General features: G+C 40.1%; 1 protein-coding gene across 2 annotated transcripts in view; it reads left to right on the plus strand.

Annotated features, from left to right (window-relative positions):
• The window catches only part of LOC109531128 (enkurin-like), a 32,090-nt gene extending 21,955 nt beyond the window's left edge, over positions 1 to 10,135 (plus strand). Inside the window, exons 1-5 of one of the 2 annotated variants that reach the window (XM_019895236.1) lie at positions 7,499 to 7,743; positions 8,185 to 8,291; positions 8,376 to 8,596; positions 8,722 to 8,868; positions 9,868 to 10,135. In XM_019895236.1, coding sequence (XP_019750795.1) covers positions 7,679 to 7,743; positions 8,185 to 8,291; positions 8,376 to 8,596; positions 8,722 to 8,868; positions 9,868 to 10,029 — 702 coding nt within the window. In that variant the 5' untranslated portion in view covers positions 7,499 to 7,678 and the 3' untranslated portion in view covers positions 10,030 to 10,135. Of the gene's footprint in view, positions 1 to 7,498; positions 7,744 to 8,184; positions 8,292 to 8,375; positions 8,597 to 8,721; positions 8,869 to 9,867 lie in introns of those variants that run through there. The other variant, XM_019895237.1, reaches the window with a different exon arrangement.
• Positions 10,136 to 11,762: the final 1,627 nt, after the last annotated feature.

Below are 11,762 nucleotides of genomic sequence, written 5' to 3' on the forward strand. Positions count from 1 at the left end.
TAGCCTTTTAAGTTTTTGCTTTTTTTTTTTTTTTTTTTTTTTTTTTTTTTTTTTGGCAAGACGTGCAGGTGAGAGAACACTGAGCAGGGGAAGCCCTCATCTTCTCCATCTCATCGGCATGCATGGATTAATTGTTCGCACGTATTCATTATTCACCTCCCACGGGCAATGAATTATTCAGCGCCCGTATTTCCACATGAGGACAGAAAGGGGGAAATATGAGGAATGCCGTTAGCCTGAATTCTATCTCGTCCTCAGGCTAAGACCCCCCAACCTCCCCTCACCCCCCTGCCACCCACCCACCTCTTACACATTTTCACGACACCACTGTGAGAACAAATTGGTAGACATTACCCACCTCCCATTACTGTGAATGTTCTTGCTTCAGGGAGTCCGGGAGGATGAAAAAGGCCTTGTTTTGATGTCTCTGCTGAAAACCATGATCATGTCTCTCGAATTGTTTTGGGAGGAGGGAGGGGGACCCATCTCTGGAAGTTTATGTGTATCTGCAGATGCCTCTGCTATATACCCTATACCGTGCAAGCGCCATCATTAAGATCTATTGCTTTAGATTGAATGTATTTTTATACAGTATTAAAACTGTATTAGTATGATTTGGGAGTGGCTGGCTGGATCTTACAAAATTATAATTTTGTCATCTGGGATCATTTGATATGGCATTTTATTTTTTGGGGTTTGGCCGTTACATTTGCAACATTGCAATGCCGTCCACCCGTGGTTTTGATTTTGAATCGGAGCAAAACTTGTTGCAATCAGCCGCTCTTGAAAAGTATTTGCGTTGTCATTCATTTACAGTGGTATCCCTACTTACGAAATTAATTGGTTCTGGAAGAAATTTCTTAAGGAGAGACGCGTTTTCCATGTAAATGCCCTAATCCGTTCCAAGTCCTCCAAAAGTCAGACATATTTTCTAAAGCATAAAAAAGCACCAATATATGTAACAAATACACGTTACAATTACATTATTGCACAATACACGAGAGTTGTGTATAATGTAAAAAACAAAGAATAGGGTAAAGAATAAAAATGGTCATTTGACTTTGAACTGCGTCCTCTTTTTTTGCCCTCTTAAGTCTCTCTCAGAAGTGGTTTTTGCCTGGCGATTTGTAAAGAACTGATCCAAGGAAATTTGCTTTTGTCGCTTTTAACAATCCTTCAAAAACGCCCAAGGCAAACATCAGCATAGTGAGCGATCGCCCGACTGGTGAACTTTTTCTGGGTGATTCACATTTACATAAAACTATCGGAACGCTTCATGGCCCGAGGGGCGAATGATGACGCTGCATAGACACAGATCTATCTACACACATAGACACATGCAATTGAGGTCTCTCTTAGCCAATGGGATGCCAGGAAGATGCTCGGTAATAGCCAATGGCAGAGCAGCTATAAGTGTGTTGCGTTCAGGAAACTCGGAGTAGCAGCCCATACTGTATTTTTACCTTTCGTATCTTGAAATTTCTTTCGTAACAAGAAGCAATATTTTCTGTTGAGGCGTTTCGTAACTTGAAAATTTCGTATGAAGAGACGTTCGTAAGTAGAGGTACCACTGTATCTCCATTTGTGTAGCGCTCAGCGGACAAGATTTTCTGAAAATGCTTTCAGCAAACAGGACATGAGCAAAGGCAAGGGGAATTTGTTGATTTGGTGGTCTTTTACCTTTTATACTATAGCGTGTGTGACCAAGCCTTCAAGTCATTCCAATGCAGGGTCGTTCAAACCCGACGCTGCCTTCTGCTGTGATGTTTGGGCAAGGGCAGGAATTGGTATTGGAGTTGAAATCAATCGAGGTTCCGTCTGCAGCTCTCTCTTGATGTCGGACTATCATGCGTCTTTCTCACTGTGGCCTCTCGCAGCCGCTTGTACTTAGCTGTTATTAAAACGACACAAGAGCTCAATTACGGCGTTGCTGCTCTCATTTGAGACATAAAAGTCGCAATGAGACAAAAAACGTAGTCATTTGCATGGTTCCGATATCCTTCTGCTCTGATGACAAATGAATGTCAGCCATATTACAGCTTATTTCAATAACATATCAGTCCGAATGGATCGAAAGACCTGATATTGGGTCCATCTTTCTTTTGTTCAGTTTTGTCGAATGTTAGGGTTACACAAAATGTGACTCGATTCAACGTGAATATCCGCTGTCAAAACAAGCAAAGCGGGATGAAATGTGGAGCGCTTGAGATGAAAGCAGGCTCTTGATCACAGTCTGCGTCTTGGCAGAGAAACGCGTTGGCAGTGGGGCACAGCGGGACTTCCGAAATGTCTTCCACTCAGTCGTGCATGCGCCCACACAATCAATCTGTCATAATATGGCATCCCCTCGTCTCCCCAAAGCGGCTATACCCGACCGCTTTCTGACACTGCTCAATACACAAGAGGGAAATAATGTGTATGCTTTTTTTTTGTGGGGGGGGGGGGGAAATGACATAATGAGTGTAAAGAAGTTTGAAGAGTTAACGCCACAATAGATACGCAATAATGCCTGTGTTGATAAGAAAAGACTGACCTGAAATGACAAACCATTTCCTGCATTCCTGCCCTCGTAACACATTTACACAGCCATTTATAATGTTCAACTCGGAGCCTAATCTAATGCGAGCTAATATTAGACACCTCATGAGGTTAACTGCCAACGACGCACTCAATGATTGGCTTATTTTCCAAACGGGTGAGAATGTGACTCGTATGCTTTCATTGCGTTTGACATTTGAAAGAGGCTGCTGGCTGAAAAGCTCACTGTCGTGTTTCTCACTGCTCGATCCTTTTGGAACACATTTAACCGGAAGCGATGATACAAGAGCAGCCACTTGGTGGTCCTGGTCTTATGAATGTAGATGGTGAAAAACGCACACTATATAAAGTGCGTTTGCAGAAAAAAACGTCACCGTCAAGTTTGCGATTTTGTTTGTTCATGAATAAGTGGCGCAGAGCGGTTAGGATGTCTTTCACAATCTGTCGCCATTGTTTTCACTTCTCCCACTCTGCCTGTCAGCCACAAGCACCTCATTAGCCAATCTACCCACAAAGCTATTTCAAATCAGCACTCGGCCACTTTTTAAGGCTCTCCTGCTCACTTGCTCTTTCGGCGATTGTACTAGCGCCCTCATGCAACTTTTCAGCACTTCTTCGGAATGACCTCCCATCCAAGACTACGCCTGCCTCTGTCCTTTCTGCCTTGTCAGTTTTTTTTTTTCCGGTACTCACCTCAGCCTTCTGTCCCCGACGACAAGGCTCCTCCCCCTTTTGTTTGCCTGTCCCGTGGCTGTTTGTTGTTGTGCTGCAATGCCATTTCAGAATGCATTTTGTTGTTGTGCCACCAGTGGGTTGCGGAATATTATCTGTCTATGAATCAGGACCCGTCCCAGGTCTTAAAGTTTTTTTTAAATATACGGAGCATCTGTGAGGTGTTTTTTTTAAGCTATTATTATTACCTTGCCTGGAAAATATACACAATAATCAATATTTGAAAACAAATTGTCTAATGATCCATTAAGTTAGCAAATATTGGAGCTAGCTATTGCTGCTGTTGTGTTAAGGACATGACATGCAGTAAACCGCTCCATTCAACCACCTATTTTCTGTGTCGCTTATCATTTGGTTCACAGGTGAACTGGAGCCTTTTTGCAATTGCTAAAACAAAACTAAAACTAAAACTATTGCTGCTGTTGTGCTCAGGATGCAGTAAACGCCTCCATTCAACCACCTATTTTCTGTGTCGCCTGTCATTTGGTTCACAGGTGAACTGGAGCCTTTTTGCAGATCACCGAAGGCAACAGTAACTAATTATTGTTTTTTTTTTTTTGTTCTCCAATTGATGAACTCAGAAGTATACCCACTAAAATAAAATCTGTCTTTGAGGAAATGTTGTGATCCCGACTTTGTTGGCCTCTTTCCTTTCCCCATTTTCTTGCCTTTGGCTGTTTGTGCCTCATTTCATCAGTTCCAGTCTGGCGGAACACCCTAGACCAGCACCAGTTTTTCGTCTACAGTGAAGAAAACTAATTGGGAGTTTTCACTTGTGCATGTTTTCCTGTTTCTCTACTCCTCCTCCGAGCTCATTGTGGAGTTGTGCACGCCTGTAAACGTTTTTTTTTTTCTTGGCATCTTCCCAGCTGTCTCTTGTTTTGTCACACTGGAAGTGTGAGTTAGTCCCCAGGTTTTGTTCACTTGTCAGTTCCCTGTGTCTTATTAATTGTCATATGGCCTGATTCATTTGAGTCACTTTCCCGTGCAGACTGTTATTTTAACTTTAGGAGTTTTGCTTTTCCTGGAACTTATCTTTCAGTTTTTTTGGGGGGGACTCTAATCATTTTTTTTCCCTTTGTGACAAACAATATCTCTCTTGAACTCTCCACACAGTAGAGCTTTAACTTATTCCACCCAGACAAAACAAGTTGCCTCATGAATTATAGAATTAGAATCATCACCGGAACAATTTAATTAACTTATATAACAAAAGATAATGTTTGACTGACATTGAGACTGCTAAGTAAAAAATGATTTATTATTTTGGTTGTTGTTTGCATTGGCATACGTACTACATGGTTAATTTGGAGGAAACAGCTCTTGCTGCAACGCAGTCAAATAATGGATAGAGCAAGTCTGCTTCCAGTTCTGAGGTTCGAGGCTGAATCTTTTTTTTTTTTCTTATGAGTAACTGGTTTGCACTGGCTTGAGTGACAAACTCCATGATGGCTAAAAACATTTTTTTTTTTTAAATGTGAAAAATAGAAGACTTAGTTTAGCTTTTGGTCAGCTTGATGATGTCATTCATGCTGAGTCATGTTGCTCACTTTTTTCCTCTTCCTCGAGATGGCTAAGAAGTTTTGGGGGTGGTGCATGTGTAGGTTGACATTCACCTTCAGAGTAGAATATAATGCCGATTTAAAATCAATCTGTGATGAACCGACATGTTTCAGTAATACAAGCCATACTGTTTCTGGATCTCATGAATGGCTTATTAGAAAATTTGTGTAAGGTTGTCAGATAGCAACATGTCGTCCAATTCTAAAATGACCCTTGTGTGTACCCTGCGGTTCACCCAAAGTCAGCTACAGGGGGCTCCTCATGAGGACGAGCAGTAAAAGCTGGACACGGATGAATGGAAGGAGAGTAAAGATGACCCTAATATGATGACTTCATCATCATTTAATTACTCAAAGTAGCCAGTTGTTAAACACAAATTACAAGGATAGCTCTTTTTTTGTCTAAAAGTAGCATGCTTGTTGTGATCAAATTAACTTCCATCACAAAAGTACTCCGCATTGTCTGCTTAAGTGAAAATGAAACATATAGAAACATTAAGTGGTTCTTGTCCCTAAATTTGACAATCTGTCACCATGATTTCTCAATTCAATTTGCAAGCATTCATTCCTGAAGACAGAGTCCAAGAGTGACGCACCAAGCATTGCTGTGTATGTTGAACACAAGGGAATCTAATTAAAAGCACCCAAAATAGTTTTTATTTTTTTAATTTTGGCTCATTTGAAATGAATTGGTGGGAAACTGACTTGAAAGTCTTTTAGCACAGGAAATGAAAAGAGAAGTGACCATTAACCTTGCATTCATGTCAGCAAGATGTCAGTCGCCTGAATTGTTTAGATGAGATTGTCCCTGTGTGAAACACAAACCTGATTTAGAAGCCCTATAAATTTAATTCCACCATCCAGTCCCAGAAAGCCTGACTTGAGCTTACTAAAATATGTTTCACTCGGCGGCTTTGATTATCTTTGTGTTTACGACGGTTTTCCCAATATTCATATAAAACACTCTGGATTATATTAGAACGTCATGATGTTGATTTAGCAGGGGAAACAAATTCTTCAAGGAGGGAATCGCAAACAAAACTGTCAGACTTTAATGTCCAAGTAAAGTAAGCACAAATTCAGAAAGTACAGTAAGAGGCCGACTGTGAACCAACCTCGCTATACAATTAGGTCGGTTTCAAGAAGTTTATTGTCGTGCACTGTCAACAGAAACGCAACGATTGACATTTTGCAATTAAAATTACTTCCTACTAATTAGAAGGGAGGCCCCCTACAGGGACCACATCGATAGCCCCCTTTGAAATATTGCTCACAGGTGATGGGACATTGTGATTTTCTGGGATTGGTCCAAGCGTGAACATTTGAAAAGTTAAACACGTTCGCAGATTTATATAAAATATTTAATTTGTATCAATTGTTGCAAATAGATATTTACAGCAACCCCTGACAGGGAAAAGCTGGAAGTCACTTTTTCATCTTGTTCAATCATTGTTGATAATTATTGTGTATCAGTGTTTTCACATCGATGTTTATTATTCAAGATTAATATGAGCAAATGTATTATTTCAAAAGTGTTTATTAAACTGGTAGACCTACAAATGAAATGACGTGTCATCAGCCATTCAAGGCACACATTAACAGTCAAACTCCCATTCACACGTGCACGTATTTGGAGCACGAGGAGAGGACATGCAACCCCCAAAGACAGGAACATCTGAATCTGAATTGGAAAGCCCAAACCTCAGAACCGTGCGGCAGACCCACTCTACACCACCATACTGCTCATTGCAGGCCAAAAAAAGTCGAATTTTAAAAAGTTGAATTTTTAATGCAGACTAATAGTTGAACAGATTGACTTCGAGCCATGATACGCGGGAGACTGTAGAGCAGGCGACGTTACTTTCCATTCAGAAAAATGGCGATTCTTTTACCTTTGTATTTGGCGCTACCTAGTGTCGAATTGAATTATTGCAGTCCGACTAAACAGATCAAATAAATCGGGAAGACGCCCAATGAGTCCGTATGACTTACTTTCTCATCAAAATTGTATTATCGTGACTTATTATGCCTCCTCCCCCACATTACAGGGAAGAATAACTATAAAATCGGTCCTCGGTTTACGAGGTTTGTTTCAAGATTACAAGCGGCGTGAACTATGTGGTGTCAGACTATACATTAAGAACATATCGCTAAGTCAGACAGCCATCGTCGAATTTACTGTTTTTCATGTCATTATTTAATATTTATGGCCTAGAAGTGCATTTAATACATAAATTTATCATGTCTATGCTGCCGCGTGTTTTACGAAGAAAACAAACGTATGTGCAATGGATGCATTTACGTACATTTACCGTTTTAATTTGTAGTGCTGGCAAAATTCAAGAATTAATTAAAACGGCATTGATGCACATTTCAACAGAGTAGGACTAACTTAAAAGGAGTTTGACACCATACCCGTTTTACCACAGATCAAAATAATTCGCAGCAGAGACAACGGGGTAAATGGATATTTTTCTCACGCAGTAATTAAACTTATTGCGATTAAATTGAAGTCGTTTCTTTTTTTTTTACCTATTAACGATCGAGGGACATCATTGACTCGTTCGGTCATTAGGATTTCAACTCGCACCCTTAATACACAGAGAAACACGACGACGTCATGCGGTAGGACGAAGCTAGCTTGGGACGCGTACAGAGCGGCTCGCCTTAATACACAGGCACAACACGGCATCGTCAATTGTCAGATTCATTACACAACATTACATGGGGACGTTTTTTTCCCCTCCCCCCCAGCCTTCGTTGCTCAAAGGTGTTTGGATCGGAACCAGCAAGCTTGCTTGAGTGCTTGCTTATTGGAGTCCATCTCGTTGAGTTGCATTGGGGAAATGTACCCACAGGACACAATTCATAATTTCATTCAAAATAATGTTGTCATGGAGAAACCAAAGAGGTAATGTGCGCACACTTATTTCGAGGGGAGGAAAAACAACTGGATATTCCTGGCTGTTTTTGTTATTTATTTTAATCACCCAAAATGTTTTACATTACCTACACTGAAAAAAAAAATAGTGAATTGAATAGACTCAATTTTATATCGTCACCATTTTTTTTTTCAATGTACTTTTTGTATACCGATGACATTGTCGACCAATTGGAGTGATAGCGTGTTTAAATGTATAAATTTGGTTGGGCACACAGGTGGCTTTCTTGACAGTTTGAAGCTTATTTGGCATATTTTTAATGTATTTTGTGTGTGTGTGTGTGTGTGTTAATAATAAGAAATACCGAATAAATAGATTACAGTGCCAGTTTTAATAGCAACGCTTCGAGAATGAAACTAGCTTGTTTTATTAAATACTGACGGGTTATTTTTTTGTGCTATTTTTTTCAGGTATGTGTCCAGCTCAAGGCAAAATAACGTAACGACAACAGTAATTGAGCTGCAGCATCCAGCAAACTACCTGACAAAGTTCTCACTTGAATCCAAGTTGCCCGATAGTGAGTCTTAACAACACACCATTGAATTGTGATGCATCCTTCGAGTGTCGATTGTTCTTTTCTCACCTACGTTATGTTTTCCAGTCAAACCACATGTCAGGAATGTGTTTTGTACCAGCGCCTCAAAGAAGCCACTGGTGTCAGCGGGGTCATTTCTGCTCCCCGCTGGCCTCCCGGCAAAAAGGATGTTTACAGCTTCGCCAAAGGTGTCCAAGCCGCCCCTTTGTATTGTTGACACCAACAAGGGGCACAAGGAGTTTCATAATAAACTCTCCGGACTTGTGCCTGTGTACATCAGGAAAAAGGTATTTTCATATAGAGAACATTTACCAGCATGCAAAAATATATTGGAATCATGTTTAGGATAGGGCTCTGATTGAAAATCTACTTTTTAGAAACGTGATGTTGGGTTTTTTGTTTTATATTGAAGGATTATGGTGAGATACCCGCATATCTACTGCGGCGCAAAGGAAAGCACCCAAAGTCTCTGGAGGAGAAAAGTATGATTGAGGTGACGAAACCAGAGGAGCCGGAAATCGAAAACCTGACAGAGGAAGAGTGTCGTGAAATCATTGAGGTAATTGATCACAATAGACGTAAAATGCCAGATTTTTCAAGCATTTTCTTTTACATGATGTTTGTAAAGCCAGCCCATGTGCATTGTGATGTAAATATCAGTCGACAGCAGGTGGCAGTACAGGACAAAATGTCAATCCTCTTAGATGGCTAAAAATGTGTGATTTTTCTGCTTAGTTCTTATTCCACAAATGCATAAGAATATGGTGTTAAGACTAATGTCTGCACATAGAACATATTGTTGCAAAGAAATCTTGATATGATAATGATATGTGACATTGCATTGTTGTTGTTGATTTGTTTTTAGTAACCAAACAAAAAAAAAAAAAACCCAAAATAATCGGTTAAGAAACAGTAACCTGAAAATGGTTTTGAATTTGAATGTTTGAGTGAGGTTAGGTGTCTTAGATTACCCTGTTCTACATTTGGGGAGGCCATGAGTAGTAGGTTTCAGGTCTTGCGGATTTTGAAATATGCAGGACAAACATAGTACAAAAGTATTACAATTTTGAGTGCGTTGGATTTTCCGAAAAAAACATACTAATGAGTTATTGTACTTAATGTTGGTTTCTTGATAGGCAGTTTTGTGCCATCCTTTGTCATCACGGGTGTTCGTGCGTGGGCAGTATCACAAAATCACATGGAAAAAAAACAAAAGACGCTTGTGGAATTATCGTTTTAGAAGATGCTCACTGAGCTGACATCTCACAAGATTTGTGGTCATTGTCCATGATGATGGTGGTTTGAAGTCCCCTATTTTGTTTGACATTTTAAACATTTTTTTGGAAAGCATTCACCTTTTGAGGCTCCACTGTGTTACCACTGTCTACCAGAACTCAGTATAATTGAATACATAAAGGCTGAATTTCATTATTTTTTTTAATTGAAACTCAGACTGTGGAGGTTGATGTGATATGTGGCATAAGACACAAACCCTGTGTGTCACTTTTTCTTTTTTGCTATGTTCAGCCGTAATACTTTTTTTTCTTCACAATCTTAGGACCTGAAGAAGAAACTTGGAAAGCTGAACACATCCTACCAGCGCCTCCCATTTGTCATAGACACACCGATGTTGAAGAACCGTAAGACGCGACTGGAGGGGGAGATGCAACAGCTGGAGTCTGACATCGAACTCCTTGAAACATTGGTTTTCAACAAGTAGCGCAGGAGCCCGCCCCATGTCTTCACCAAAATGAGCACGTGCATGCCAGATTTTTTTTCTCTTTCCGTGCCTGCGCGGGTTTTCTTCGGGTACTTCGGTTTCCTCCCACATTCCAAAAACATGGTATGGCAGGTTACTGGAACACTCTAAATTGTTCCTAGATGTGAGTGTAAGCGTGGATGGTTGTTTGTGGACCCTGCCTACTGCCCGAAGACAGCTGGGAAAGGCTCCAGCACGCACTGCGACCCTCGTGAGGATAAGCGGATCAGAAAATAGATGTGCAATATTGGTATTCCCAACGCAGGGGTTGCATCCACTTTGGGTCAAGTTGTTGATTTTGGTGGTAACCCATTGATATAAAAGTGAAATGATGTTGACTTTCTGACCCGTTTCATACTCTACCCATACCCAACTTTCCAGTGACATCCAGTTTGAAAAATTTGATTGGCAAGAAATTGGAATAAAGTTGGTTTGAAAAGTCCTCTGTAGCCATTTTGGCTGGAGAGGCAAAACTAAGTTTTGGTCAAGTTGGTGTATTTGGTGGATTCCCATTGGCACCACAGTAGAATGGCAGTGAGTTTCTCAATTGTTTTACACTCTACAACTTTGCCAGCTTCCAAATGAGATCCAATTTTGAAAAAATTCAATTGGGAGAAATTTGGTTTGAAATGGCTTACATAACGATTTTGGTTGCAAAAGCTATCTGAACATTTGGTCAAATTGGTGATTTTGGTGGGCTTGCCATAGCCACAAAAGTCAAATGGGATTGATGTGTAGGAAGGCGTTTTTAGCAGAGAAAAAACAAACCATGTATAGTAAGGTGTTTTGAGCCCCCCAAAAACGGCCATGAGTTTTTAACTGAAAAAAATACCATGTATGGTAAGGCGTTTTTAACAGAAAAAATGACAATGAATAGTATGTTTTTTTTTAACCGAAAAAAAAGACCATGGATATAGTAAGGGGTTTTTAGCCGAAGAAACGGATGGCCATGTATAGTAAGGCGTTGTTAGCTGAAAAAAAGTACCATGTTTAAAGTAAGCCGTTTTTAACCGAAAAAACGACCATGTATAGCAAGGCGTTTTTAACCGAAAAACGACCATGTATAGTATGCCGTTTTTAACCAAAAAAACAACCATGTACAGTAAGGCGTTTTTAACTGAAAAAAACGACGATGTGTAGTAAGGCGTTTTTAGCCACCCAAAAATGGCCATGTATAGGAAGGCGTTTTTAGCTGAAAAAAACGACAATGTAAAGTAAGGCGTTTTTAGCCTGAAAAAAAAACCCATGTATAGTAAGGCGTTTTTAAGCCCGAAAAAAGACCATGAAGAGTAAGGCGTTTTTAGCCCGAAAAAAACGACCATGTATCGTAAGGTTTTTTTTCAGCCGAAAAAAATGACCATGTATACTAAGGCGTTTTTGACCCGAAAAAATGACCATGTATAGTAAGGCGTTTTTAGCCGAAAATAACGACATAGTATAGTAAGGCGTTTGTGACCCGAAAAAAACGACCATGTATAGTAAGGCGTTTTTTAACCCCCCAAAAAACGACCATGTATATAGTAAGGCGTTTGTGACCCGAAAAAAACGACCATGTATAGTAAAAGGTTTTTCCCCCCCCAAAAAAACGACCATGTATAGTAAAAGGTTTTCCCCCCCCCAAAAAAACGACCATGTATAGTAAAGCGTATTTAGCCAAAAAAAAAGACCATGTATAGTAAGGCGTTTTTAGCCCG

Source organism: Hippocampus comes, unplaced genomic scaffold, assembly GCF_001891065.2.
Source record: "Hippocampus comes isolate QL1 unplaced genomic scaffold, H_comes_QL1_v1.1 scaffold177, whole genome shotgun sequence".
In the NCBI taxonomy this organism is placed as follows: domain Eukaryota; kingdom Metazoa; phylum Chordata; class Actinopteri; order Syngnathiformes; family Syngnathidae; genus Hippocampus; species Hippocampus comes.